The sequence below is a fragment of the Ictalurus punctatus genome, chromosome 15, assembly GCF_001660625.3.
Source record: "Ictalurus punctatus breed USDA103 chromosome 15, Coco_2.0, whole genome shotgun sequence".
In the NCBI taxonomy this organism is placed as follows: domain Eukaryota; kingdom Metazoa; phylum Chordata; class Actinopteri; order Siluriformes; family Ictaluridae; genus Ictalurus; species Ictalurus punctatus.
The window spans coordinates 16,616,891-16,642,597 of NC_030430.2; the positions used below are offsets into that span (position 1 = coordinate 16,616,891).

The following is a 25,707-nucleotide window of genomic DNA, read 5'->3' on the forward strand; positions in this document are numbered from 1 at the left end:
GAAAAATTGTCTTTGTTGGTTAACCTTTTGATCTTTTGTTAAAAAATTCACAAAAATACTCTGCTCTCATGGATATGAAACAATTACAAACACAACACAGGTTTTTGTTAAATATAGGTGTGCAATAATTATTGGCACCCAAATGAATTCACATAGTCGGGCACTAAGGGTTCATTTGTATCTGTAGATGCAGCGCGCGAATGGTGTTCACTAACAAAGGTTTACCAAAGTATTCCCGAGCCCATGTCAGGATCTCCATTACAGACTTTTAAGACAGTGCCATTTGAGGGATCGGAGATCACGCGCATTCAGAAGTGGTTTTCGGCCTTGCCCTTTGCACCCAGAGATTTGACCGGATTCTTTGAATCTTTTAATTATATTGTGCACTGTAGAAGGGGAAATGCCCAAAATCCTACCGATTTGTCTTTGGGGAATGTTGTTCTCAAAGTGTTGGATTATTCGCTGATGCATCTGTTGGCAGATATAAATTCATATGAGAAAAATATATTTGAAGTATATTCCCATTGATTTTAGTACACCTGGGTGACTAGGAACAGGGAATTGTTCAAGCATGACTTCCTGTTTCACAGGGGTATAAATATGAGGTAACACAGAGGCAAATTCCCTTTGGCTGCGTCCGAAATTGCGTACTACCCTACTTCACAGTAGGCGAAAAGCAGCATGCCAGAGTTTTTAAGTATTAAACCTTGGTGAAACAAGACTTGTTTTACAATACCCAAATAAATTGTTAACTTGCTGAAGGTTTAAACAAAAAAACAGTTTTCACAGTGTTTTTGTGATCTCCATCACGCCTTCCAAGCTAAAGGCAACGAATTTACCTCTGCCTGTTAACACTGCCCACATTACATTATTAATTCAGTTAACTTTCCTGACGTGCATTTTTGATAAGATTTGTGTGTTTATGATGACATCGAAGGTCACATGACAATGCCAACCTGACGGATATAGTGTGTCCAGGGTTGTATTCATACCACACACACATACTGATTAGTACATACTGTTTCAACTGCATCAAATGCAATACGTACTGTCACAGTACGCGATTTCGGATGCAGCCTTATTCATTCAAAACAATGGGTAAGACCAAGGAATATAGCTGAGATGTGCGGCTAAAGGTTGTTGAGCTTCACAAAATGGGAAATGGCTATAAGAGCACAAGCATTGAAAATGCCCATTTCCATCATCAGGGCAATAATTAAGAAGTTCCAGTCAAATGTTATGAATTGACCTGGAAGTGGATGTGTGTTCATATTGTCTCAATACACTGTGAAGAGGCTGGTTTGAGTGGCCAAAAAATCTCCAAGGATCACAGCTGGAGAATTGCAGAAGTTAGTTGTGTCTCGGGGTGAGAAAGTCTCCAAAACTACAATCCAAAGTCACCTACATCACCACAAGTTGTTTGGAAGGGTTTCAAGAAAAAGCCTCTACTGTCATCCAAAAACAATCTCCAGCGTCTTCAGTTTGCCAGACACTACTGGAACTTCTAATGAGATCGGGTTCTATGGTCAGATGAAACCAAAATAGAGCTTTTTGGCAATAAACACCGAAGGTGGTTTTGGTGCACACAGAGAAGTATATGAAAAGGTGTATGTAGGTATATAGAGGTATATGAGCCATATGGAAAAGTACCTCATGCTCAGGTTAAATATGGTGGTGACTCTTTAAGAGCCAGAGTCATATCTCCCTGCAGCTCTCCCCTGGTTTCCCCCTGAAGCTAAGGCTAAATTCACACTACACGACTTTCAGCATCAGCAGATCTCTGTGCTGTTCACACTACACGATTTGCTGTCTTGTAATTTCTGAGTCTTGAAGTCGTTGTGGTGTTCACACTATGTGATTGCTCAGTGACAGGGGGTCACACACTACACGAACTGACAATGACTCTGTCACCCAACGACTCTATCTGGTGTCCATACTACATTTTGTCATGAAAACACATGTGAGAAGTGACACGGATAAATGACACGGAAACCACAGGCGAAACAGAAGTTGTTAATTTGAAGATGGACGTAGGATAGAATCAAGTGGCGTGAGCCGTTTGTGCGATGATTTGTGCTGAAAAAACTCCAAAAAGGAAAAGACAAAAAAAGTGGGTGAAAGATTGGATTAGCACATGCAGGCAGCTAGGATTGTGTGTGCTACAGGGAAAGTTGGAGGTGAGTAAAAAGGCTTTGCGGGTTTCTGTTCCTCATGGTGACCTCACCCCATGCCTTGCTCACTCATTGGCTGTAGCTCGTCACCTCAATCACTGCCAGTAACACTTTTCACACCATAGGATGTGCAGTCACCAGACAGCTCCAGATATTTACCATGCCAAATATCTGTATGGCGTTGGTGATGCCTCGCCGATGTGTGGTTGAGTAGTTCACACATAATGACCGCCTGCCGTTTGGCGAGCGCCAATTGGCGAGCGCTGATTGCTTGCTGATTTGCCTCCATTAAAAGGGTTTTTGTTGGCGAGCTCGGCCACTTGCAAATCGGGCTTAAAATCATGTGAACTAGGCTTAAGCAAGGTTGAGCCTGGCCAGTACCTGGATGGGAGACTTCCTGGGGAAAACTAAGGTTGCTGCTGGAAGGGGTATTAGTGAGACCAACAGGAGGTGCTCACCATGTCATCTGTGTGGGGCCTAATGCCCCAGTATAGTGACAGAGACATTATACTGTAAAAACAGCATGTCTTTTGGATGAGACGTTAAACTGAGGTCCTGACACTCTGTGTTCATTAAAAATCCCAGGACATTTCTAATAAAGACTAGGGGTATAACCCCGGTGTCCTGGGGGAATTCCCCCATTGGCCCTTCTTTATCATGACCCCCTAATAATCTCCACTCCTGAATTGGTTACATCACTCTCTCCTCTCCACTAATAGCAGGTGTGTGATGGGTGTTCTGGCGCACTATGGCTGCCGTCACATCATCTAGGTGGATGTTAAACACTGTTGGTGGTTAAGGACCCCCCCCCCCCCCCCCCCCCCCCCCCCCATACAAGGTAAAGTGCTTTGAGAGCCTAGAAAAGTGCTATATAAATGTAAGGAATTATTATTATTATTATTATTATTATTATTATTATTATTATTATTACATTATTTAATGTTTTGGGGACATTATGTAATGTTTTTCTGGACATTTTGTTAGAATACATGGCATCATGGACTATCAAATATCAACAGATATTAAATGAAAAGCTGACTGCCTCTGCCAGAAAGCGTAAAATGGGCCGCGGTTGGATCTTCCAGCAGGACAATGATCCAAAACATACATCAAAATCAACACAACAATGATTTATTGACCACAAAATCCACAGTCCCCTGTGGGGTGAACTGAAGATTAGATTCCAACAGCGTGGACCTTAAAACGTGAAGGATCTGGAGAGATTCTGTATGGAGGAACGGTCTCCGATCCCTTGCCATGTATTCTACAACCTCATCGGGCATATTAGGAGAAGACTCAGAGCTGTTATCTTGGCAAAGGGAGGTAGCACAAAGTATTGACTAAAAGGGTACTAATAATTGTTGCACATCTATATTTAATAAAGTTTTTTTTATAAACCTGTGTTGTGTTTGCAATAGTTTGATATTCATGAGAGTAGAGTATTTTTGTGAAAAGATCAAAAGGTTAAACAATAAAGACAATTTTTCACAGCCTTTTTTGCTCATATTTACCAAGGGTGCCAATATTATTGGAGGGCACTGTATCTCAATCCCTCACCCACGCATTCCAGTCTCAGTAACAAAATACTCATTTCTAGGAAATTCTTTGGTGACCTGAGTCAATATGACAGCCTACTTTATGGCTTACTGGGATTATGTGCAATATATCATCTATCTTAAAGTGCAAGTCCACAAACCTTACTAGTTTTCAGCGAGATTCAATTCCACATCAGCAAAAAAACAAAAAAAAAAACAAAAAAAAAACAGTAACTGTTCAGTCAGTGACAATATGCTATGAATGATTTTGCTCAGTACCTCAGTATTTAACAGCCTGAATACAGGAACCTGGAACACATTTATGCAGTGTTGTTACTAGAACAGTTTACATTTTAAGGCTTGGTTGAATAATTTCTATTCAAGTATAAAAGTGCTCCGACATTTTGCATCATTCAAAGAGGTTGTGAGTCACTGAACATATGGTGGCTTATTCAGCCTCACCTTACTCGCTAAAATATATTAATCTGGGGACTTTTTATATGGACACATGGCGCTCCACCCGTCGTCCAAACTGAGGTGCAGTAGTAGTGAATCTGTCAAGGACCACGCTCTGAAGCATTGCTGAAGCTCACTCGTCCCCCTCCTCTTCATCTGTCCTCTTGGTTTTAAGTCGCTGGAAGCAGTGGATGATGGAGGCCAAGAAGAAGCTGGCAATAATGGCAGCTACTGATATACAGATCCCAGAGAAAATAACAATGAGATAGTCTTTAAGAGACAATACTCCTCGACATTCCCGGAAGCTCTCTTCAGAAAGCATGTTTAGAGAGATCTGCTGTCCGTCCATTGGGAGTGAGCACTCCATTCCCTCCAGTCCTGCAGGGGTACAAAGAGACGTAAGAGAGAGTGAGAGAGAGAGAGAGAGAGAGAGAGAGAGAGAGAGAGAGACAAGGCAAGGGACCCAAATATTGTGCATGATATTATATTATATGATATAACTGAAGATTAATATGAAAACTGAAAAAAGATCAATATTTATAAGTAAATGGTTTAAAGAAGAGGTTTTTAAAGGTGTGTGTTATCGATCATTTCCATAAAGGACTACTAGTCACTACCTTGCATTGATACCATTCATTTCAGTGTGCTGTCACGTGGAAAAATTTGGTTACCCTTAGGACAAAATGAAGAAAATAAAATATATTTCATACCAACGTTTATTGTGTTCATTTTACATCATTTTATATAAAGACAGTTATTGTGTTAAATTTCACTGAGATTTATCCATTATTAAAACCAAAAAGTGGTCAAACTGTATATGTAATGATATAAATAGAGCAATAATTCACATAATAATCAGTTCATAACCACCAGTTCTTATTCATAGTGATATGAGTATTTTCAGTGTAAAACATGATAAATCCATTAAGTTATATGAACTAATTACTTCTCTTTAACTCCAATTGTCATGACAAGTTTTGGATATTGAACTCAAGTTTATCATTTTCAAAAATTAAATTTAAAGTAATCCACTGTCTTGACTACTTGTGACTACTTCTGATTTCTAATGCCCCAGTATAGTGACAGGGACACTATACTGTAAAAACAGCACTGTCTTTCGGATGAGACGTTAAACCGAGGTCCAGACTCTCTGTGGTCATTAAAAATCCCAGGACACTTATCGTAAAAGAGTAGGGGTATAACCCCGGTGTCCTGGAGAAATTCTCTCAATGGCCCGTAGCTATCATGGCCCCCTAATAATCTCCACCCCAGAATTGGCTACATCACTCTTTCCTCTCCACTAATAGCTGGTGTGTGGTGGGCGTTCTGGTGCACTATGGCTGCCGTTGCATCATCCAGGTGGATTCTACACACTAGTGGAGGTTGAGGAGATTCCCCCCACCCTCCCCCAATACTATGTAAAGTGCTTTGAGTGTCTAGAGAAGTGCTATATAAATGTAACTGTAACGAAGGTGAGAAAGAGCCTTACAGTACAATCACAGTACAGAATATGCTATAAATAGATTACAGTATATGATTATTGCATACTGCACATGAATAGTGCCCCCCCCCCCCCCCCCCCCCCACTATGAATCAATTAAGGTCCATTACACAGCAGTAAGATGCGGGTGATAGTTTGTGTTTTTTCTATTTGCATTTCTAAGTTGGCCTCTGTTTTTGTGGAAATTACTCTAATCTCCTTTTAACAATGACAGATGAGAGATTTAAAGTGGAACATCTCCTACGTAACATAGCCACACGCCTAGACATTTTACTGATGAATCACATTCACACTGAAATGGACTCTGTGGGGAAAAAAATATATGCAGTGCCAGTTTAAAGAGTACTGTGAATACAGGGCCATTGCTCCTTCCTCCTTCCTGTTTACATTCACAATCCTGCCAACAGACCATTTTCTTTCAAATATGTGAAAATGCTAATCTATAGTAAAGCACAATTAATCACGGCCTCAAAAAAAAGTTTCAAATCCTGAAGCAGTTGAAAATCTGGCAGGAACTGGATGCATGAGCATACAGAACCCCCACACAGTGTGGAGGATGGTAGGAGCAGCAAAAGAGGGCCTCAAAGAGTTTTAGAGTTTTACTGCAGAGTTGAGACGATTGTTGCAGATTCAAAACTGTGAGACGCCGCCTCGGTAAAAATCAAGCAGTTTGGAATGGTAGCAATAATAATATCCTTTGTGAGAGCAGCCCACAGAATGTAGAACACCAAATGGCTGGGGTACACAAAATCATGCCAATTCATGCAAAGGCCAATTCAGCCTCCTGGATTTTAAACTCCTGTTAAATCCTGTGGCATATCTGGAAATTAATGAAAACAATCCACATACACAAAACAGAATACAGGGGAGCAGGAAATGTTTGGCATTGAGGAGTAGACCAAGATCCTCTAGAAGTGTCTCCAATCTGGTTAAACATTAAAAAGATGAGGCCCAGTGCACTGAATTCTCGAATTCTCTAGGTTACTGAGCAGAGGATCAAGGGTTCAAGCTCCAGCACCACCAAGCTGCTACTGTTGGGCCTTTGAGCAAGGCCCTTAACCCTCTCTGCTCCAGGAGCACTGTATCATTTCTGACCCTGCGCTCTGACCCCAGCTTTCTAACAAGCTTAGATATGCGAAAAAAGAATTTCACTATGCTGTAATACAGTATTCCCCAACTGGGGTGTCAGCCTCCTGGGGTGCCATCTGATGACAGCAGGGGTGCCGTGTAAAAATCCTTCAAACATTTCTGAAATGCTCAAATGTGTATAAAACATTTAATATATATGATAAATATCTGATATCTGAAATAATAACACAGAGAGAAATAATAAGACAGACACACACACATAATAATAATAATAATAATAATAATAATAATAATAATAATAAATTATTATTAATAAAATGGTATATATAAAAAATAATTCCCTCCCCCTCAACCCCCCTCGCTGACCTGTGAGCAGCATATCAACGTCAGTATGCGCAACGCATGCATGTGTTTTATCCTAATAATTAGCGTATGACGATGCATGTATAGTGCAAAATAATATGGACAGATGTCTTAAAAGAAAAGCTCCAGATGCTTCTGGACTATCAACGTCATCCTCATGTAGCTAACGCTGTCTAGCATTAGTGTTTGTGTAGGGTGCCACAATTATTTTTTACAATTTCAAAGGGTGCTGTGACTAAAAAAAGGCTTGGAAACACTGCTGTAATGGTTATGTGACAAATACAGGCTTCTTCTTTTAAACATTTATGGTACATGTTTGACACCCTTAGGGGTTAGGGGTTAAAGGCCTTCCAATCAGTAGTCCAACTTCTAAACCACAGAGCTACCCAGAGGTATCGTTTCTATAGTGACACCTTGTATGGTGGATGGTATATGGTAGATATTCCTCATAAACAGATTCAAATCATGTATAGTAATAGATATATTGAACCTTTCCGTGATTAGATGTTTATGTATTTGGGAAGGAGTCTCCAGTGTCACTGCTTTGTAACAGTCAGAGGTGGAGCTATAACTTATAAGTAGAATTTTTAAGGAAAAAAGAGGCTGGTGAGAGAACAACTGTTTACAGCTGTTAGAACGTAAGTAACTTGCTTCATATGAATGTTTCACAAGATTAAATGTAACTATAAACGGTTAAAAGTAAGATGTCTCGTTCTTTAATAAGTGAAAGATTGGTAAATAGTTGTGGTATAAGATGACGAAAACACTTTGGTACTGCTGTTGGAAAATGACTTAAGGGTGGTAACATGAAATCCGCTTCACCCTGTCCTTGATTATTTTCCTATAACAGAACATCCAAAGGTTTTTGATTCATTACTTAATCGTGCTGATCATTTTAAAACCAGTAAAAAAAAAACAAAAACAAAACATATATATATATATATATATATATATATATATATATATATATATATATATATATATAGGTTAAATAAGCCATAAGCCTCCCTCTTATTTTTTAGGTTGAAAATCTAATTGATTGCATGTTATTTTAAACATCTACATTATTTCATATAAATATTTTTATACAAAATTCCTTGGCACAACAATGACAATACTGCTGAAAATAGCAATGGTCTCATTATATGTCTTTATGCATTACACATCATATAATGACAGAGATGCCAGCGTGATTGACATACTGTCTTTGGCAGAAGTCAGACAATATCATGGAGTGTGGCAGTGAGTGTGTGTGAGTCAGTCCAACCAGAAGGGCTTTTCCATACACAAGAGATTCAGTGACCTCAGCCTCCTTCATCACGTTGCCATCCTCTTAGCTTCATACACTGTTCATGTCTTATGTGTCTCATGGAAGATTACAGCTGTTTTACACAGCAGCTACATCAAAGTATACAAATCTCACACCGACACACAAGCACACATGGGATCAAAAATACTTTTAACTGTTTAGATAAAGCATGCACTAGATAAAATCGGAAGACGACTGCAATCTAGAAAATGTTTGTTGCTGCAATCTAGAATCAATCACATTTTATTGGTAATTATATACTGGCAGACAAACATGTTTGCACATTGATTTATTGCGGTTTATAGAACACAGTGCTGCTGAATTCTAAAATCTAATTAGTCAGAAGGTTGCTGATATGATGAAGATTTCTGTGAGATTTTTATTATTTTTTTTTTTAACATTTATGGAAGGAGTCTCCATTGTCTGCACTTTGTATAAGTTTATAACAATAAAAAAAAAGCATTATGGTCTCATTAACTTTATGAGAAAGAAAAAGAGAGATCAGTGAGGGGATGACAATTTACAGCTGCTATAATGTAAGTGATAACAGGAACTTACTTGTTTCACAGACATTAAATGTAACTATTATTAGATACAAATTTGCTTAAAAAAAGTCATTGTTGGCCTATTGCGATTGTGATTTTACTGTAGTTACTGATAAAGTCATAGTAGTTACAAATGAAGTGAATAATACTATTTAACTGAATAAGCTGACTTTATGGAGTTAAAGACTGGTGCACTTGAGGGTAACCAATAAAAGCCTACAAGATAAAAGTCCTCGATAATATAATAATCGATAGTATTGATTGTAAATCCATCCATCCATTTTCCATACCACTTATCCTACACAGGGACACGGGGAGCGATGATACTATCCCAGGGGACTCAGGACACGAGGCAGGGGACACCCTGGACCCACACTCAGGGCACAATCACACACACATTCACATATTACGGACAATTAAGACATGCCAATCAGCCTACAATACATGTCTTTGGATTGGGGAGGAAACTGGAGTACCTGGAGGAAATCCCCTGAAACACGGGGAGAACGTGCAAACTCCATGCACACATAAAGCGGAGGCGGGATTCAAATCCCCAACCCTGGATGTGCGAGGCAACCACTGAGCCACCATATCCACCTGTATTGATTGTAAATGACTAATACAATGAACAGTCATTAAAAAAAAAATAAAAATAAATCAAGTGTCTAATCAGAGTGATCAAGATATATGTGTTTGTAAATTAAGAATTACAGCCCTCAATGACTGTAGGCTATATGCTTTAACACCTGTGACAAAGAATACTCATTCTGACTTAACTGCAAATTACCACAAAACACAAAAGCAAATAATTGAACAGATGACACAATAAATATAGGTCTTAACTTTGTATGTGTGCATACCGGGTATACAGTATTTGCAAGTAAATACACATATAATACTGGACATGTGAGAATCCTGTTACTATTTACACTGTAATTCCAGAGCTGCTAGTCAAGAAACTCAGAGTTTCATTTTTCCGACGCCAACCGCCAGTGGATTATAGACTTTCTGTTGGCCAGGAAAGATGTGCACATAACCACATAACTCTCATCAACACTGGTACAATGCTGTGTGCTCTGCCCCCTGCTTTTCTCCACATACACAAACAACTCACATGTAATTGTCCATCAAACTCCTCAATATTTGCAGATGACTCCTAAAAGCAACCTTCTTTACGGAGCCATTATGAGGCTATATGATATATATACATATAATTGCGTGACAATTACACAGCAAGTAAAGAGGTAAAAAATCATTATGCCCCCTCAAATAGCTGTTCCTCATTAAACTAAGCATATCCTGAACAGGTTGCGCTGACTGAGCTGAATTGACTGGAGTGTCAACTAAGATTTTCTCCAAACATTTCCAGGTCACTGTGCAGCATTTGAATGTACTGTAATAATGGCCGACACCTTAAAACCTCACTATAGGGGAAACGGCGGTCTATTTTCATGTCTTTATATTATGAGGGACTTATGAGGATTAGCTAAACTGCTGTCCAAGTGGGTTTCAATTTTAGTTTTTTTTAAGAACTCCTTGCCTTATCTGGCAAGTTGAACTAGCTTCTTAATATTTGGCAGTATCTAAGTTAGGGAATATTAGGTTATAGGTTTTAGAATAAATATCATTGATTTCATTTGCGGGGGGGTTGGGTTCAGTGGCTTAATGGTTAGTAAGCTTGTCTCACACCTCCGGGGTTGGAGGTTTGAATCCTGCCACCACCCTGTGAGCAGAGTTTGCATGTTCTCCACGTGCTTCAGGGGTTTCCTCTGGGTACTCTGGTACTCTGGTTTCCTCCCCCAGTCCAAAGGCATGCATTGTAGGTTGATCGGCATTTCCAAATTATCTCCAGTGTGTGAACGTGTGTGCGATTGTGCCCTGCGATGGGTTGGCACCCAGTCCAGGGTGTCCCCTGCCTTGTGCCCTGAGCTTCCTGGGAAAGGATTCAGGCACTTCTGTGACCCTATGTAGGAAAATTGGTACGGAAAATGGATGGATGATTTCATTTGTCTTGTATGCTTGTTATAATTTAAATTAAACCTATCCTGATATAATGTCTGTCTTAGATTTAGCTAATTATGCAATATCATACAAGTACAAGCACAGCTGTAGTGAACATCAGCACGACTATGATGAGGCTGCAGGTAATCACAGCCATATTGATATTCAGTACAACAGCACGGTTCCTAGTGCACTATTGCTTTTATACAACAGTTCTACAAACAAGAAATTAATACTGAGTAACTCATCTCAGGAAATACGGCATATTGCCAAATGTTTTGTTTATTTTCGCTCCATCAATGAAAATAGTTCCCAGAGAAGCCACAGCTGGATAGAGCATTGCATCAACAGCATTTAAAACAGCACTTGATGTAGTACACCCTATTATGTTGCATTTTAAATGAATTACAAATTCCATGACTAAATAGCAATATAATATTTTTATGTTACTTAAAAGTGTAATCTAGATTATTTTAAGATTACATTTTGGACTGCTTCTCATGTAGCTATTTTATTTGGTTTTATTATTAATCTGTGTAATCTTTTTACTACTGCACATAACATAAAGGAATCAACTATTCCTTTTGCAATCATAAGAGCCAAACCAAGTTATCCATATTTTTAGCTGGCATTTTCATTCCAATTTACTATTAATAGTTAGCTTGGATGCATGGATCTATTGAAAGGAAACAATAGAATAAGAAATGTTTACTAAATTATTTAAAGTCCAATCTAACAAAAAGGATCTATACATACAAAACAGATCGTCTCAGTCATAGTGACAGTTATTACGTTTATAGTAAATTATAAATGAATAAAGTGACAACATTGACAGCTAAATCTAATCAAGGAGCACATTAAAAATATTGTAGTATGACTCTAGATATTTTCAGCTGTATCGGACACTGATTTTGCGCACTTGATTTTGGTAGTCTGATTATATAATCCAGATTTCATGCAGTGAGTTAAAGAACCAACACAGGAAAAAAGGGGAAGAAAGTGAATGCCATTCTTCATCGTCTTACACAATATCTACATTGTCAGGTCAACTCTAAGAAACAGAAAGACCTTGAACCCACACCTGATACCGCCTGACCTCAATTATATGGAACCGGTGATCAACAAACTAGGGATTTCATGTCTACAGTAGTTTCAGGTTCAGACGTTCCCATATATTTTATGTATAAAATGTCAAGAAAATAGTAGGGGGGAAGCAATGGGCATTTGTATCATTGCATACTGTATGTTTTATTAATTATGCACATGAATGAAAATTTAGCATGTTGCAATCGCCTGCAGTGCTAGTCTCTTTGTCAATCTCATGTATTATTCAAGTGTGTTCTAGTCAGTGGTATGTCATGTCACATGTCTTATTTTTTAAAATTTTTTTACAAGATGTTCACTGACAACATGAACTGAATTTCATAGTACCAGATCTTATGAGGTATGATCAAGTGGCCTTTGGGTTGCTGATAACTTGTGATGTGACCATCACAATTCCATATAAAACCAATTAAAAGCATTAAATATCCTATCTGAAACAGCATGTAAATTTGTTGCATTGTTATTTGGGCTAAATGGACATCAAAATGCACCTGACCTCTTGTAAATTAGATGTCAAATGTTCTCTGAGGATAGTGCAGTGCTAAGGCTGCAGATTTAGTTAAAATATTGATATTTTATTGAAACTGGTTCTAGAATCCAAAACTATAATATCAAACACTTGATTATAAGCAGCTTACCAGATGAGAGCTTGTGACGATTTTCGTTCAGCCAGAAAAAAAAATTGGCAAAATGACAATTGCACACCCAGGGGTTCCCCTCCAGACGTATTACTCTCAAGGAAGGCAGCTGGCTCAACACTCTGACATCCAGGCCAGAGAGGCCATTCTTCTCCAGCTCCAGCTCTCGTAAGGAAGTGAGGCCTGAAAAGGCGCCCTCACTCACCATGGTCAAATAGGGGTTGTTACCCAGACGAAGCTTGATCAGGCTGCGGGATTCTCCAAAAGTCCCAGAGGGGATCTCAGTTAAGTTGTTGCTTCCCAGGTCCAAGTAGACGAGCCTGGATGAGCTGGTCAGCGTCCCTGGCTCCAGCCTGGTCAGAGAGTTATTCCGCAGGTCCAGGTACACCAGATCACTGTAGAGAACTAAGAAATCTGAGGGGATCCCAGGTATCCAGTTATTGGACAAAATGAGCCTCCGTGTGTCCAGAGGGAAGGAATCTGGTAAACGGGTTAGCCCCCGACCGGTACAGTCCACGGTGTGATGATCTGGACACATGCAGCTGGATGGACAGTTTTGACCCCAAGTGACTAAGGCAGAGGAGAGCAAGGCAAGGAAAGGCTGAAGCCAGCGAACACATGAGAACATTGTCAAGGGGGTGAGAGGTGAAAGGGAGAACAGGGGGTTTAAGGAAAGGGAGGTTCGGAAAGGGGTAAAGGAGAGGGGAGTCAGGGAAGGGTCAGGGGGAAGAAGATGAGGTGAAGGGAGGGGGGAGCATAAGGAAGAGAAAGGAGTCAGGGTTGTTGCGAAGGCATCTTTCCTCGCCTGTCAGATCACAATGTAAATAAGGGTTCAGCATCATCAAAGAGCACAGAAAGACACGAAACGATGTTTTCCAAGAGATCACATAGCAGGCAGTGTGGGTCGTGTGGCAGCCTGCTCGCTCTGAGTGTGAAGGAGGAGGATAGAGCGGAGTGAGTGAGAGAGAGAGAGAGAGAGAGAGAGAGAGAGAGAGAGAGAGAGAGAGAGAGAGAGAGAGATGCAGGGGATTAGGAGAGAGGTAAATAGAAATGAGCCGAGGGTGTACGGGGGGGTTGGGCAGAAGAGGGGATGTGACAAAGGGGGAGGTGTGCTTGTCTGGGTTAACCCACAGTCAGTGCTGATGCCAGAGACCGTCTGTGGGTTACGCTTTATTGGGGCAGGTCTCCATTATTCCATCCACTTCTGTTGTTCATCATGAATGGTGCACAGCTTGTTGGCTATAAAATATCTGACCCATCAAGTCAGCTGGAAAGAGAAGATGCACAGAAGGCAGTGTTTCTCGCAGACAGTGACGCTTAGCTTCCTCTCTGTTGTCTTCTCCATGCAGTCAGCATACGAATACATATTCCAGCATCATCGCCATGGTGATGAGCACAAACCCGGAGCCATCTGCATACAGATTACTGTCTGAAAAAGTGAGATAGTGAGTGTGAACATGACCACGAGTCTCACTGGGGAGGAACCTTATTTTCGAGCTGTACATCATGTAATTCCTTATATCACATTGTAATAAGTAAGTCACTATTGTTTATGCATTTCAGACTGACACTCTCTTTATTCCATGTCTTATGACATTTATTTTCAGCTCTCTATCTGTTGTTTGGTTCTCTATTGCTAGAGTTTAAATTTGTTATTCTCTAGTGCATGAAATCCTCCAGCTCAACACAAACCCACACACAGACACATCCTGAAAACACAGGGAGCATCCCACTTACAGCACGTGCTGGAGGCTCACAGACTAAACGCAATTACAAAATACCCTCAAGACCACTGTAGCCTTGACCTTGTCCATTCAGTAGACACCCAGGAAAAGACATTTTCATTAATGGATGAGAGGCAAGTACAGGATATCCTACCAGTGGGATAGGCAACATGCCATGTGCTATTAATATTCAGCATCTGAATAAATGATGAATGTCAGGAGTGGTATGCTGTTGCAAACAGTAGGCATTACAGTGGGCAGGCTGTTAAAAGGAAGTGCCAGGGTGGAAAATACAGTGAACACTAAACAGCCTAAGAATACTGAACATGTAAGACTGCTATGGCATGCCAGTCGGGTTCGATAGCCAGACTGGAATCTACTTCTAAGAGCTGGCTGGAGATCGGAAACATGAGATGACCTTCCTGGGTGCAGTGGTGCATGTGTGTATGAGGTAACAGAGTGCCAGCATATTTCAAAAGAGCACAGAGGGGTTTGAAACCTTCAACAGTTTATTCCAGATGATATCTCAGTGCTCACACCTTAATGCTAGGGAACATAGCCAAGAGTGAGACTATGCTACAATAATCATGCCTGAATGTGGATAGAGCATACAGCAAGAGAGGGGAATAACTTTCTGAATGACAGTATACAAATATACTGGAAAGTATTCACAGCGCATCATTTTTTCCACATTTTGTTATGCTACAGCCTTATTCCAAAATGGATTAAATTCATTATTTTCCTCAAAATTCTACAAACAATACCCCATAATGACAACATGAAAGAAGTTTGTTTGAAATCTTTGTAAATTTATTAAAAATAAAAAACAAAAAAAGCACATGTACATAAGTATTCACAGCCTTTACTCAATACTTTGTTGAAGCACCTTTGGCACCAATTGCAGCCTCAAGTCTTCTTGAGTATGATGCTACAAGCTTGGCACACCTATTTTTGGGCAGTTTCTCCCATTCTTCTTTGCAGGACCATTCAAGCTCCATCAGGATGGATGGAGTGAAGCGCTGTGAATACTTTCCGGATGCACTGTAAAATATGAACATGAAAATATGAATATGAACATAAAATTGAATGTCTGTTACAGAATTTGTTGACAGTGTGATAAATTGGCTTAATTAGATGTCTTTCGTAATGCAGCAAATCATATAAAATAAGTTTATTCATTCATTAATCTTCAGTAACTGTGTTGTCCTGGTCTGGAATGTGGTTTATCCAGAGCCTATCCTGGGAACCACTGGGCATGAAGCAGAAATACACCCTGCAGGGTGTCCCAAAAGTCTCCATACATACATACATTTTCTGGTAGAGAGCAGCAAAGCATCCCCACACCATCACACTCCCACCACCATTCTCATTCTTTCGTAGATATGGTGTTCTTTTGTGGAATTCTGTGTTTGGTTTACGCCAGATTTAACGGGACCCCTGTATTCCAAGCAGTTCCACTTTCAACTCATCAATCCACAGAACATTCTCCCAAAAGGTTTGAGGATCATCAAGGTGTGTTTTGGCAAATTTCAAACGAGCCTTAATGTTCTTCAGGGTTAGCAGTGGTTTTCGCCTTACCACTCTTCCATGGATGACATTTTTGCCCAGTGTCTTTCTCATAGTGGAGTCATGAACAGTAACTTTTATTGATGCGAGAGAGGCCTGTAGGTCCTTTGATGTTGTCCTTGTCTCTTTTGTGATTTCCCGGATCAGTAGCTGCTGTGCTCTTGGAGGAATTTTGGAAGGTCGTCCACTTCTGGGAAAGTTCACTACTGTGCCGAGTTTTTCCATTTGGAAATAAGGGCTCTCACTGTGGTTCTCTGGAGTCCCAGAGCCTTTAGCTTTGTAACCCTTCCCAGACTGTCCACCTTCTACCTCATAATTTCTGGAATTTCTTTCAATTTTGGCATAGAGTGTTACTAAATAAAGCCTATTAACCAACTTTATGCTGTTGAAAAAGTGTCGATTTGATTGAACATGGTTTGCAGTAATCAGGCCTGATTGCGTCTAGTCCAGTTGAACCCCATTATGAACGCAGTTTCATAGATTTGGGGAATTAGTAACTGGGATGGGGGGGATATATAGTCGGATAGTCTTTAAGAATGCCTTTGACAAAAGAAGAACATATTGAAATCATTCTCATGCCTGAATCAGGAAGTTGTTGTACGGTTGCGATGGACTTTATAGGACACATGGCAAGCACATCACACACGACACCGTTCCCAAACTTATTAATTAAAAAAGAATGTAGGTGTTGTGGACCTACCAAATAGTGGACGTCCACGAACATCGACTGACAAACGCACAACCGACGTGGTTCTGGCATACACAGTCCGCTATGTATGAGACTTTTGGGACACCCTGTAGATGAGATGCCAGTCCATTGTAGGGCACCATGCACACACGCATTCACACACTTTCATATCTAGAGACAATTTATTGCAGCAAATCTAGCTGCATGTTTTTGGGATGGTGTGGAAAATGGAGCACCTGGAAGAAATGCACCTGGATCAAACTTGGGGCCCTGGAGCTGTGAGACACAGATGCTCCCTGCTGCAAAATGTACATTTTATTGTATAAAGATTATACATGTAAACAATATCACAGTAGGTTTTGGAATTTGTGTTACAATGTCAGACTATAAATTATAAGTGATACTAATGATACTAATCAGCACCAATCTAAGCTTACCATTAGTAGCAGACAGAAGCGACATTTTGGTTTATCAGATGGGCTTGGCAGCAATCTATCTGGTTTCACTCCTGTTTTCCACTTGACTTTGCTTACCCTCTATAAATTATGTCTACTTGTTAAAAAAGTAGTGTCTTTATTGTTGAATCCTGCCACATAAAACCAATTCAGTCAGCCCATTGACTGCTACTTGATGGGATTTTTATACTGAAATCTTAAATGGAGCAGGTGTTGAGCATTCTTCTGCTTCATCATACATCATCCGCAGAGTCCTTTCTCTACAGATCTCTGCTTCCTAATACCCCATCACCGCCCTCTCTGATCGTTCCTCTTTGTGTCTTTCTGGTGCTAGCTGACGTCAGGAGGATGGACAAGTTTGGGTAGGCAGCAGTATTTAGGCAGTCTCATGGCCTTGCTGCTGTGAGGTCACACTCTAAAAGCTTTTGAGGATGTGCAGTCTCACTTTCTGAAAATAACCTCCAAACAAGCTGGAGCAGATTATAGGGTGTAAGAAGCACAGCGAGCTCTTGATTGCTGCTGCCTTGAAAAGAGGGTGAAGCAAGAGCATCTGCAGGGAACAGATGAACGCAAATGTAATTAATCCTAATGGCTGCCTGGAAGCCTCTGTGAGTTTTGTTTTAAAGATAAACTCAGGAACAACACATGTCTGATGGAAGGGATTTGATCTGAAGTTACTAGTTAGGACATCCATTTTGGGGCAGCAGTCAGGACCATTCACATGATTACATGGTCTGTCTGTTCATCTGTCTGTCTGTCTATCTATTGTACTCTACTCTCACACACACATACGCACACACACACACGCATACACATGCACACATTTACTGGCCACTTGTTTAGGAATATGTATAAATCAGCCAGTCATGTGGCAGCAGTGCAATGCATAAAAACATGCCGATGCATGTCAAGAGCTTCCATTAATGTTCAAATCAAACATCACATAGAGAAAAAAAATCTCAGTGACGTTGACAATGGATGATTGTTGGTTCCAGAAATGGTGCAAAAAAAAGCAAACAAACAAAAAAAAACAACAACAAAAGCATCCAGTGAGTGGCAGTTCTGCATGCAGAAACACTTTCAGTGTTACTGCAGGTCAGAGGATAATGGCCAGACTGGTTCAAGCTGGCAACGTCACAGTAGCTCAAATAACCACTCTTTACAACCATGGCGAACAGAAAAGCATCTCTTGAAATTCTTTTTTGGAAGCCATTGATGCTGCGTCCTCTAAACTAAAGAGGACTAAAGAGGAGAGGGACCATCTGGCTTTTTAACAGCACTTAGTTCAAAAGCCTGCATCTTTGATAGTATGGGGGTGCATTAGTGCCTATGGAATGGGCAGCTTGCACATCTGGAAAGGCAGCATCAATGCTGAAAGTATATACAGGTTTTAGAGCAACATATGCTTCCATCCAGATTCCATCCCATCTTTACGTCTGAGAGACTCTGCCTCTCTAAGATACTCTTTTTATACCCAATCATGTTACTGACCTGTTGCCAATTAATCTAAGTAGTTGCAAAATGTTCCTCCAGCTGTTTCTTTTTAGTAACACTTACATTTCCAGCCTTTTGTTGCCCCGGCCCAACTTTTTTGAGACGCGTTGCGGCCATCAAATTCAAAATGACCTTATTTTTTCTTAAAATAATACATTTACTCAGTTTAAACATTTGATATGTTTCCTGTGTTCTGTGGTAAATAACATATGGGTTTATGAGATTTGCAGATCATTGCATACTGATTTTATTTACATTTATTATACAGTTTACACAACCTTTTTGGAATTGGGGTTGTACATGGAGCCAAATTTCCGTGTTTATGTATTTGATAACTAAATCTCTTGGTTTGCTAATCCTGATCTTCCTAAAACACACACACCCACCCGGTTATAGTCTCACTGACATCTAGTGGCTTTAATATGGTAGGACTACTCCTATACTGTATCTATTTAAAGAAATGTGTTCTGTGAATAGAAAGTTCAGGAATGAAAAGCACTATGGCTCCAATAAATATCATTGTATATATTTAAACAATGATGATAAGCTAAGATAAGCTAAGATAAATATGATAAATGACTAAGCACGCTGGAATCCATAAAATAAGAAAAATGAAAAACTCAAAACAGTAAATGACAGTGAAAAAAAATAACAATTCAATTTATTTCATTGTCTGTTCGTAGACATTTTTATATGATAAATTAATCATTTAAATCACATACAGTATATAAATTATTTTAAAAGTTTACTTTATAAATTCTTTAATCTAAGTGTTCAGAAGGTGTTCACGGCTCTGACAGTAGTTCCGGCCACAACATGAACGATATCAATTTATATCAGTGCGCTCATTTGAAGACATTATTATATCTATAGTAGCAGCTCAAACACAGCTCAAACTTGTATGGTGCAACCTCCACATTATCTATGACTAATAATAAACAGATTTATTTGAAGAAAAAAAAAGAGAAAAAAGTATAATAGTGTTTTTTTTTTTTGCTATGAGACATTAATGTAACATTTTTTGGAAGGATAAGAAAAAAACCTCTCTCCACAGAATGTGCTGGACAAGAAGTAGAATTGCAACTAACCAATTGAGCTTCAGCAAGTAGATCGCTAGTATTCACTGTTGCTAACTATGATAGCTAGAAAGTGTTCATATTTCATGGGTGGAAAATTTTAAAAATTGCCAACTTTAACGTGTAAAATTTTTACTCAAAAAGAGGTAGTTATTCTCTCTATCTCTGCTTATTTCATTATTGGTAGATTTAATTTTAAGGGTAACCACTAGTTAGCTGCTAGCTAGCTGTCTAATCCTTAAACTGTATAACTTAACATCTTTTTAAAAATGTTTGAATTTTATTACAGAACAGAACTACATAAACACACAAGACGTGACTTACCGTATTAATGCAGGGTCGTGTTAGATTTAGGCTCTAGCCATGAACGGCTGCTGCGCCTCCACTCAAATGGAAATGTGAGAATGGCTGCTGATGGGAAAAGTCATTTTGGGCAGCCCAACTGGGCCCCAGTAACGGCCCATTAACGAACCCACTCAGAGCCAATGCCCATGTGAAACCCATCTGTCCCATATTCAGCTTGTGTGGATCCCACCAAGTCATGCTGGCTGCTTCTGAAATTAATTCCTGGCTACATCACTGGATTCAGGTGGAGAGACAGGCAGAAAAGTCAGGAGAAAGAGCAAAGTTCAGAGAGTGAAATGGTCTAGAATTGCCAGAAAAAGCGATGGATGCAAGGAGAAAAGAGGAAGAGATGCAGAAACGAAAGCAGGAGAGAAGAACAAATATGGAAGAGGAAAAGAAAAAGCTGGAAGAGATGAAGTGCTAGTGGCAAGGACGATAAAAGAACAGATGCAGAAAAGAGAGAGAAAAAAAGAAGTATGGATACACAAAAGAGACCACAAAGGACAGCAAAGCTACAGCTGCAAAGAAGGGCAGAAGAACTTCTTGTCAGAAATGGATGGATATCTGAAGCCTGAGCATCATCATCACAACAAAGAGCAAAATACTGCTGGAAAGAGGGTTGAGATTTGAGATATCCAGGGTAATGGAGGAAAATAAAAGGCCAAGTTGGCTGCAGCACTAGAGCAGGAGATAAGGAGGATAAAGGCTGAGGAGGCTGGTGAGAAGAAATTTAGGAGGAGGGTAGCAGAGGATGCCAGGCAGCCAAAGAGAACCTTGGAAAGTATAGTGAAATTTATTTGACAGAAATTTATTTATAGAGCAACCAACACTGATTGGTCAATTCCTTTAATTTCCCCTTCTTTTCTCAGTAATACAAGATGGCAAAGTTTGGTCCAAAAAGGGTAGAAATGTGCACCATGAGTACAAAGAGCAATGGGTGCAAATGGGTAGAACATCATGGACATGCCTGAGAGATGTTTAGATCCTTGCATTCTTGTCATCACAGTCTTTGTACCATAGATAACGAAAAGAATATACAGTAAAAGTCCAAAACGTTTCACATGTACAGCACGATGCCACGTCTCTATGATGAACTCTGTAACCAAAGAAAGAAAGATGTGAGAATGGGAGTGGAAGACTGGATTACTAAATGAAAAGAAGCACACTGAGTTGAAAGGAGACACGTGATGATCACAGTGAAAACTCAACAACTGGATTTAGAAATGTGTTAGAAATGTGCAGTATTTAGAAACATCTGACTTGAAGTTGAAATGTCAAATAAAAAAAATAAAAAAAAAAGGCAGTAATAAAAAAGATTTACATACTGTAAAGTACTTTATAACAAATAGATGGGACCAGGTTATATACTTTTGTACAAATGAATTAATCAACGATTGATTCCAAGTGACAGTATACAGTACCATGGACAAGTTGCACCAGTTCTTGTCCAAAGTATAACAGGAGGGTGTGTTTTAAAGTCCAAATCTTCTAGCAAATGTAAAGATTTACAGCTCTGAATGAAGACCATTTTGTGTCGTACATTATCACAGACTCAATCTGACTCACTTTAATAAACCCCAGAGCGAAATTCTAACATATGTAGACATTATATCAAAACTCAGAATGGCTGCTTAAAAAAAATGGTAGAGGTATGATTGAAGACATTTGTCAAATGATTTCAAATGATGTGTTAACACATCTGTATACACAACAGCCATAACTGTTGACACGCCACTATGCAGATTAACTGCCCTATACTAGATCGCCTACTGTACATATCATTATTATTAACTCACAATGTTTTAGCATTACAAAACAGAGATTTCAAAAAGCCAACCGAAAAAAAGTGTTGTGTGAAGTGTAAGTGTGAGCCCCATATCACGCCATCTTTCAGATTAAGCAGCTGCCTGTGCATTTCAACAGCACCCGATCGGCTGTACAGTTGAATTTTTGTGTGAAATCATGAAAACATGTACAGGAGAAGGAAAAGAAGAATCCAAACTTTGCACAGCATGACATCTGATGAGAAATTCATGGGAACATGTACTTTGTCACAGAGGTGCATGTACCATATTAACAGCAGGTATAAAACAAAATGTAAATTAACATCAACACAAGTTGAAACTGCTGAAAGTGAACTTGAACAGCAAATGGCAACAGTGAAGACGTCAGAAAGTTAAACGCCTGTGATATGTGTGCATATGGTACATCATCTTTACATTGTATGCTAAAAAGTTAAAATAAATAAATATACAGTCACTTGGCCACTTCATTAGGAACACCTGCACATTTATGCATTTATCCAGTTAGCCAATTATGTCGTAGCAATTTGATGCAATGTATAAAATCATGCAGATACAGACCAAGAGCATCAGTTACTGTTCACATCAAATATCACAATAGGGAAAAATGGGATTTCAGTGACTTTGACTATGGCATGGTTGTTGGTGCCAGACTGGCTGGTTTCAGAAACTGCTAATCTCATGGGATTTCACACAGAGCATTCCGTTCAACAGACTTCAGAAAAAACCATAATGAACTTTCCTTTGCTTTTACACTATCCGTTGTTACCCGGATGAGGATGGGTCCCCTTCTGAGTCTGGTTCCTCTCAAGGTTTCATCCTCGTAACATCTTAGGGAGTTTTTCCTTACCACTATCTCGCTCAATTGGGATAAATTCCCACATTTAAAATCTGTATCCTGTGTTTATATGTTTCTGTAAAGCTGCTTTGAGACAATGCCCATTGTAAAAAGCGCTATACAAATAAAATTGAATTTAACTGAATTGAAGAAAAATCAACTAAGCGGGAGTTCACCTTGTTGATGAGAGAGATCAATTGAGAATGGCCAGACTGGTATGAGCTACGATAACCCAAATAACAGCTCTTTATGACTGCGGCGAGGGAAAAAGTATCTCAAAATGCACATGTCCAAATTTGAGGAGGATGAGTTACAAGAGCAGACGGCCACATCGGATTCCACTTCTTTCAACCCGGGACCGGAATCTGAGGCTACAGTGGGCACAGGATCGCTGAAAGCCATTAACTACAGAGCTGAAGTTTGGAAAATGATGAGCAGTGTTAGCTCAGTAGTTAAGGTACTGGGCTACTGATAGGAAAGTCATGAGTTCAACTCCTAGCACCATCAAACTGCTACTGTTGGGCATTCGAGCAAGGCCCTTAACGCTCAACAGCACAGTTGTATTCTCTCTTAATTGTAAGTCATTTTGGATGAAAGTATGAGATAAATGATAAAGGTCAAAATTTAATGCAACAGCATGAATCCATGGACCCAACCTGCATTTTTGTGAACAGTTCAGGCTACTGCTGGTGGTGTAATGGTGTGGGGAATTCTTTCTTGGAACAGGCTGGGCTCCTTAATACCAAACAATCATCATTTGAATGCTATGATAAGAAGACACAAGTTGTCTCAAATAGGTTCCATGACCATGACAGTGAGTTCACTGTACTTCAATGGTCTCCTCAGTCCCCAGAACTGAATCCAATAGAACTCTTTTGGGATGTGGTAGCACGGAAGGTTAGCAGCATGAATGTGCAGCACACACATTTGCAGCAGTTACGTGATGCAATCAAGTCATGGACCAGAATCTCAGAGAAATTTCCAACACTTTGTGGAATACATGCCATGTAAAATTGAGGCTTTTTTGAGAGCAATGCAGTAATTTGTATGCAGTATTAGTATGGTGTTCCTAATAAAGTTGCCAGTGAGTATATACCCCCCCCCCCCAAAAAAAAAAAAAAAACAAAGGAGAAAAAAATCAACCACAATATTCTTTTAAAAAAAAGAGTATTTCAGGCTTGTTTGTCACTAATTTTCACAATTTCTACAGTACTCCTCTTGGGTTGCCACATGGATCCTTCCTTCCATATGGCATCAACAGGAATATAAGAGGCTCATTTTTATGCCATTAGTCCATGGTCCATTGTCATCTTTCTCTCCTCTCTTTAATGTGCCACTCTATGCTATATACTTTCTCTGTCTCAAAGGTTTTATCATGAGACTATCACCACTATAGATGACAGATCTAATTGGATTTTATTTATTTCCCTTTTAAAAGGTCTTATAATCTAAAAAAAACCTAGACACTGGTGATGATCAGCATCTCCCTTTGAATCCTTAAACTGTTTTTCGTGTTATGATTAAAATCATCACCATTGTAATAATACAGTACACGAGCGGGCCTCCAGACATCACTGTCCGACTCCATCCAGTCTGCTGCATGCTGGTGCTTTTCGGGGGTGTTTACTGTGTGGGAGTCCCTCCAGAAGATCTTCCCTGCTGGGGACATCGCCACAGGAAGGACTACAGCTGAACTCTGAAGCCAGGGGGCTGGTGGAGGAGGGAGTCAAGTCTGAGAGCCTCCAAGCATGAGGGTCAAACCTCCACCGACTGGATTTGGTTCATCTGAGCACGCATCATTTGCACGCTGTTGAGAATCTTCTTCTGGTGGCCGGCCAAAGTGACTCCCACTCTTAGGATGTCACTGTAAGGACGAGAAAGACAAATAGAGGACAAATTAAGGACACATTTCAAAGGAACCCAAAGGAGTGGGGAAAAAGTATGAGTCCAGAGTCTATCCCAGGAACGCTGGGTGTGAGGCAGAGCACTATGTACACACACACACACACATTTGCACCTAGGGAGCTACCCGCCACATCGCTGTACCACCCACATGTGTTATAAACATTCTATATTAGGTTTGCTCATTTTTTGAAGGGTGCCAATAATTCTGGAGTTGCCTGTGTAATCTATAAGCTGTAAAGTGGCTTGAGTCTACTGTTATCAGAAGTGATAAGCATGGCTTAAAGTCCAAAAATATGGACCAAGTTCTAATCCAGCCAAACAAATACATTTAGAACCTGTGCTCTAAATTCAAATCGCTGTGTGAACTGTAACTGACTTGAAAGATTAAAAAAAACAATCTCTAGTACCTCCACTATGGGGCAAAATAAAACAATAAAATCAGAGCAGTTCTTCGTTAGCTAGGTAAACATTTGACACTGGAACCATGCCTCGTTCCTAATACTAATTCAGGGGTTTTATAGCGATCACAACTTTTACCGTTTTATCTGTAAATCTATAATTTTGTAAACTACATTGATGGTCAGAAAGATGGCACAGCAGGTAGTATTGCTGCCTTGGGTCCACGGTTTGATCCTAACTTTGCATTACTGTCTATGCTCATGTGGATTTCCTCCAGGTCCACCAGTTTATTCTCGCCTCCAAAAACCATTCTAATAAGAGACTTGGCTGTGCTAAATTGCCCTCAGGTGTGAATGTGTGTGTGCATGGTGCCCTATATGGACTGGCATCCCATGCAGGGTGTATTCCGGCCTCACACCCAGTGATTCTGGGACTAAAAAACACTTCTGGTGCGAGAACACTGTGCGTGTCTGGCTTCTGCTTCGCAATCGGACTTTTGCTTGTTTTGTCTGTTTTACCTGTGCCTCGTGTGGATTATTTCACTTTTTGATTCCCTCACCTTCAGCGTTTCAGTTTTGGACTCTATTGGGATACTTTTGTGTTTTTTTCCCGCTGCTCGATGTCTGTTTGGCTGTCGGCCTGCTGCGAACTCTCTCCCCATTCTGTCCACCATTTCCAGCTCGGCTGGTGAGTGTGTTAACGG

General features: G+C 39.9%; 2 protein-coding genes across 2 annotated transcripts in view; both read right to left on the reverse strand.

Annotated features, from left to right (window-relative positions):
- Positions 1-3,721: 3,721 nt before the first annotated feature.
- Positions 3,722-13,613, reverse strand: lrrc38a (leucine rich repeat containing 38a). Its single transcript, XM_017486557.3, has 2 exons — positions 12,713-13,613; positions 3,722-4,540 (listed from the first exon to the last, which is right to left on the reverse strand). Exons 1-2 carry the CDS (start codon positions 13,338-13,340, stop codon positions 4,296-4,298), a joined length of 873 nt encoding a protein of 290 aa, XP_017342046.1. The 5' UTR covers positions 13,341-13,613; the 3' UTR covers positions 3,722-4,295.
- A 5,714-nt stretch (positions 13,614-19,327) lies between these two features.
- The window catches only part of ephb2a (eph receptor B2a), a 65,393-nt gene continuing 59,013 nt past the window's right edge, over positions 19,328-25,707 (reverse strand). The window contains exon 16 of the mRNA XM_017487141.3: positions 19,328-24,564. Coding sequence (XP_017342630.1) covers positions 24,456-24,564 — 109 coding nt within the window. The 3' untranslated portion in view covers positions 19,328-24,455. The remainder of the gene's footprint in view (positions 24,565-25,707) is intronic.

What these genes read in the sequence shown, in the direction of transcription:
- lrrc38a (XM_017486557.3), bottom strand. Translation starts at nt 13,340, where the DNA reads ATGTTCTCATGTGTTCGCTGGCTTCAGCCTTTCCTTGCCTTGCTCTCC. An exon ending in TCGTCACAAGCTCTCATCTG is followed by an intron (nt 4,541 to 12,712) that starts GTAAGCTGCTTA and finishes GTACCCCTGCAG; the next exon opens with GACTGGAGGGAATGGAGTGC.